This window comes from Clarias gariepinus, chromosome 14 (assembly GCF_024256425.1).
Source record: "Clarias gariepinus isolate MV-2021 ecotype Netherlands chromosome 14, CGAR_prim_01v2, whole genome shotgun sequence".
NCBI classification, from domain to species: Eukaryota; Metazoa; Chordata; class Actinopteri; order Siluriformes; family Clariidae; genus Clarias; species Clarias gariepinus.
Window position 1 is genome coordinate 2,781,681 of NC_071113.1, and position 5,213 is coordinate 2,786,893.

Consider the following 5,213-nt stretch of genomic DNA (forward strand, 5'->3'; position numbering starts at 1 on the left):
TATTAGCATAGGCTAAATGTGGCTAGGTTATACTATTTTTTTAGTCCTTAGCTCTGTGTTTGTATGTAGCACGATGGTCCTGGATGAACGTTGTCTCATTTTACTGTGTACTGCTATAGTTAATATGACAATAAAAGTTTCCTGATTTGACTAAATATGCATAGCATAGATTTAACGTGTCTTCTACAGTGTGGGCCATACTTTTCCGTACATAAGGGAAATAAATATTTTTATTAAAAAAACTATTTATTCATATAATATGCTCTACATGGTTACCATTGTAATATGTTTCACCCACTGTTTATTTCATGATTTTTGTTAAATTTTGTTTCAACCATGCGACTTCTACCTAGCCATCAGTATGATTTCAATTCGTTGCTATTTTGTCATATTTTTAGGGTATCTGAAACATAAAATAAACATGTTAAAAATATTGTATTTTTCCTATGTATGGAAAGTTATGGCCCACACTATATTTACAAAAATTGTAAATAGTGCATATATATATATATATATATATATATATGAGAATGAGAGAGAAAGAGAAAGTTTGTGAGCAAAGTTGATTATTAGATTCTTACATAGGCAGGGGCGTAGACTCATCTGCGCCCACTTTAAATCAGTTTTTGGAATACCGAAAACTAAAATCTATGGAAAGAACAAATTTTTCATTGGGCAAGAAAAGAGGAAGCAAACAAGAGCAGCAGAAAGTACAGGTACAGTATATATATAATAAATATATAAGGATATTCACACAATTGTGAATAGCAAATTTACTAAATTGTTGATACTTTTTTTTCTTTTACAGATTAATGTTGGTATAATGTGTCTACAGAGTGGTTGCTTAAAACCACAAAGAGGAAAAACACTCCCATTACTCATTGATCCACAAGTAAATGCAAATGATATCCTTATGATGGCTGAAAAAAAAATAAAAGACTTTAACAAAGACATGGAGGAAGGACCCTACGTACTTCTCTACCCAGATGGCTCCAATGTCATTAACATTCCAGGGACAGCAAGGCCCTTTACACTGAAAGACTACAGAACAGAAATTGGAAAGCCATATTCAAGAATAAACTTGTTTATTTGCAGAAAGAAGGACTTTGAAGGTTAGTTTTATAGAATTTATGTACTTTTTCTCTTAAGTTTTTATGTTAAGTGTAGTAGCATGGTTTGTTCTGTGTCTAGGGGAAGAGGTTCTCAGTTCAGAATCAGAAACAGAAGTTGTCATAAGAACTCGGAATACTGAGGTATCTGACCTGGCAGATACACTGGTAAAATAAGATTAATGAATTAAATAGATTTTTAATTGTTAAAAATTGATACTGTATATTTGTATAAACTAATTATTATGAGTCTTCTTTCAGCCAATAAGACCCAGGCATACAAGCACACCAGAAGAACGTATTAATAATAAAATGTAAGTTGTTTTTTAATCTTATGTTCATTATTAAAACAGAACAAATGGGATACTGTATATCAGTGCTTAAGTGTGATAAACATCTGATTAAATCTGTTTCTTTTCTATCTTTAGTGATGTGGAACCATCGCCAGGAAGTGTTGTAGAGGTTAGTGTTATCAGTAGTTTGAACTTAGTAGTCTGACTAACATTACCTGTGTATGATCCTTGTATCCTACCTCGTCATATCTTGTGGTGCCTTTTTAATACACTGTAGATACAGTTTAATATAAAATTACATCTGTTGATAAGGCTTGATTTTGGGTTTAAGATAATGCTCTCAGATTCAGAGGATGACCGTCCAAGTATTTCAGACCACGTTGCAAAAGAAAACCAATGTTACAGGTTTGTTTGTTTTATTATTTTTTTGTTATGTATTTGGGGTGATAAATTCATGCATTTCTTTTTAAATATGTTTCTCTTTTGTTAGAGAATACATGGACGTGTATGCACCTGTGATTACTGAAGAGGATGATGAGCTTGTAGCCACAGCACAATGTCTTGACCTCCCAGAGCCAATAGAGTAAGCTACAAAAAAATGCTGGTTTGCCAAATACAAAACCTACATTACACTGATTACATAGATTTAACATTCATGGTTTTCATTCTTTAGGGTACAAGGCAGTTTAACAGCTCCTGACATTATTTCAAATCTGGCTCTTGCCATTGATCGAAAACGTGTCAGCAGATTTAACATCATAAGATCCAATGTGTGGGATGGGGCAGTCAGAGGATTTAAACGTGTCTCATACTCAGAATTCACTGACATGTTTGTTAAGTTCTCTGATGATGCTGGCACATTTGAAGAGGGTCTTGATACAGGTGGACCAAGACGTGAACTTCTTACTTTGCTGATGAGCTGCCTACAGTATCGCCCCATTTTTGATGGACCTCCCAGTAGTCGTTACCTGGTATACAATTCAGTTGGTATGTATTTAACATAAAGTGTATTTATTAAGTCATACAGTATGTGTAACAAACCTATTTAGTGTGTGATTTGGCTTTACTTTCTATGACAGCTGTTAGGGAGGATGAGTATTTCTTGGCAGGAAAAATGATTGCTGTGTCAATAGTTCATGGAGGACCAGGGCCCCATTTTCTTTCACAAGACCTGGTAAACCACATTGTAAACCAAACCACTTTCAGTGCCACTTTGAAAGATGTCACAGATGAGGGTATAGTGAAAGCGCTGCAAGAGGTATGGTAATAAACATAAGTATTTTAGTAACCTTGCTACTAATCACTTGAGTTAAGTGTTAGGATTATCAGTAGCAAATCTAAGACAAAATTGCTTTTAAGTATTTGATAAATTTGAATGAATTTCACTTATTTGAATTATTTCACTTCCATTTTCAAGAAAGAAAAAAGGAAGTGAAATAATTCCTTTTCCTTTTTCCTGCTTGAACCTAAACAATGTTAACCAAATCAAATTTTCTTTTTAGATTAAGAATGCAGCCACTTTGGGGTCACTACAAGAACTGATTTTAAAAAACAGCACCCTGCTTCAGACTGCTGGATGTTTTCGACGTGTGAACAGTATTGAGGAGAAACATGAGATTGTGGAAGAATATGTCAAGTGGTATGTGATTGACAGAAACCACAGTGTAATTAAAAGGTACACTTCACTACAAAAATACACATATACATTACATTCTTGGGAAATGTTTAATATTTATAACAAATATAAAGTTATAACTGCATTGGTCTTAACAGTATTTCACAATATTACTATTTCACTAAACAATTTACTGTTAAATGCATGAATACAAAATATTTACAAGCCTGTTAATATACAAAAAAATAATAAAAACTAAACTCTGATTGCTTTAACAGATTTAAAGATGGACTTTCCACCCTAGAGTTTCTAACAGCACTCCAGAAGCATCCCCATGTTTTGACTCCTTTTCTTTACCACACTGAGAAGAAGCTGACAGCATCTAATTTGGAAGACCTATTTAAACCAGAACTCAGCCCAGCAGGTAGCAACCAGAGGCAAAAAGAATCCAAGACACTTTGCTTTTGGTCAGACTATCTCCTCGACTGTGAAGGTTTGCCATTAGTAGTTTAACAAAAAGATGTTCTGTTTTTTTGGTAAACTTGAGAAATCTTTTAACCAATAGATGAAAGTAAGCCGTTTTTCTTTTATAAAAATTCAGATTCATCTTTGCAAATTTCATAATTCATTTTTTGTCGTTTTAGAACACCAGACTGAAGTGTTACTGAAGGATGTGCTGATGTTTGCTACTGGCCTGACTTCACTTCCGCCTGCTGGACTCACACCACTCCCATCCATTGTGTTTCTTGCCAGTTCACCCTTTCCGATGGCAAATACATGCACAAACACCCTCAAGTTACCACTTTTAGACACATACAGTCTTTTTCAGAAACAGATGGATTTTGGAATCCAAAATTCTCCAGGTTTTGGATGTATTTAAAAAGCCTTGCTTTGTTGCACACTTATTGCATCAGTTTTACATCAAGAGGATCATGGTCATAAGACAAAAAAAAAAAACTTTTCCTTTTGGTTAGCTTTCTTTGACACTTGATCTCACTTTTTATTTTGTATAAAATTCTTTGCTTATGATTACAAGAATTGCAAAGAGTTTTATGCAGTCCATGGATGAGGTTAAAGTCATTTTTACTCCACTTGTTTTAACCTGACAGCTACTCTTTCAACAGTGAGAGTTTTTAATAACGCATTAATCCTGTCCATAGGCAGGATGAAACTCTTCATAATTCTTGTAATCAGAAGCAAAGAACTAAGGGCAACAGAAATGACAATATTGATTTTTTTTTATTGTGTATTCAATTGTATGATTCACTTTTATTTTTATGACTACAATACTTATGATGTGCTCCATACGTTCTGTGTACTGCATTGTTTCGTTTTTGATTAAGGTTCTCTGGTTGCACTCAGTGATTTCTACAATCTTTTTAAGAATGCGTATGTTCAGAGACCTGCTGTTTCCTTCATTGTGAAGTAAAGTTGTAATGCTTCCTCCCATTTCTCTGGCCAGTGTAATTGATTGTGTTCCATTACAAATTCTAGATATTCATGAATGTTTTCATCACCACATAACTGATTTGTCAACCTTGATTCAGGAAAAGCACCTAACACGACTTCATCCACAGCAAAGCCACAGTCCCTTGATCCTGACCTGTAAGAAGGTGCATTTAGCAGACATTTATATTGTACACAATTGACTTTTGTAGGTGTAGTGTATTTTAAACAAGCTTATTAATAATATTAAATTAAGATATTTGCTGACCTTTGTGGTAGATAATACAGTTCATTTGGTATCCCCCCAGGGCACATTGCAAGTCTGGAGGGCCTAATCCTGTGCTTATTCCAAAATGATACACATTCATCCAAGTCTGCCTGCAGAATATTTTGGAAGCAAAACTGAAGCAGGCACTGGTGTTTGTTGCTGCCGTTGAAATGTCCTTCATTTCTGAGATCTCCAAAGAGGTCTATCCAGAACTGAGCCCTATAGGCCTCAGTTATAGGCCTATATATGAATTTTGTGTGAGACAATATATTTAATTTAAATAAATGTTACAATGGACGGTATAGGCCAAAATATACAGTACAATATAAACTCGCGGTCTCCTTTTGCAGGAGTCTGCAGCGACCTTTGCTCTGTAATATGTTTGAGAATCTACAGTATGTGAACGATATTAACACTGTCTACAGCGAGGCCCTGCACACACTTCGAACACTTACATTGAGCATACTGTGGTACATCAACAC

The 5,213-nt window shown here is 34.6% G+C and overlaps 1 protein-coding gene across 2 annotated transcripts; it reads left to right on the forward strand.

The window, feature by feature from the left end:
• Positions 1–539: 539 nt before the first annotated feature.
• On the forward strand, positions 540–4,198 carry LOC128541542 (G2/M phase-specific E3 ubiquitin-protein ligase-like). Of its 2 annotated transcripts, none has more exons than XM_053512012.1 (12): positions 540–716; positions 809–1,112; positions 1,192–1,277; positions 1,371–1,423; positions 1,538–1,571; positions 1,734–1,807; positions 1,893–1,985; positions 2,076–2,389; positions 2,482–2,660; positions 2,905–3,077; positions 3,296–3,510; positions 3,662–4,198. In XM_053512012.1, the coding sequence occupies exons 1-12, from the start codon at positions 651–653 to the stop codon at positions 3,895–3,897; spliced, it is 1,827 nt and encodes a 608-aa protein (XP_053367987.1). In that variant the 5' UTR covers positions 540–650; the 3' UTR covers positions 3,898–4,198. The 2 variants fall into 2 exon arrangements, with proteins under 2 accessions (XP_053367987.1, XP_053367988.1); XM_053512013.1 differs by having other exon boundaries at positions 1,192–1,253.
• Positions 4,199–5,213: the final 1,015 nt, after the last annotated feature.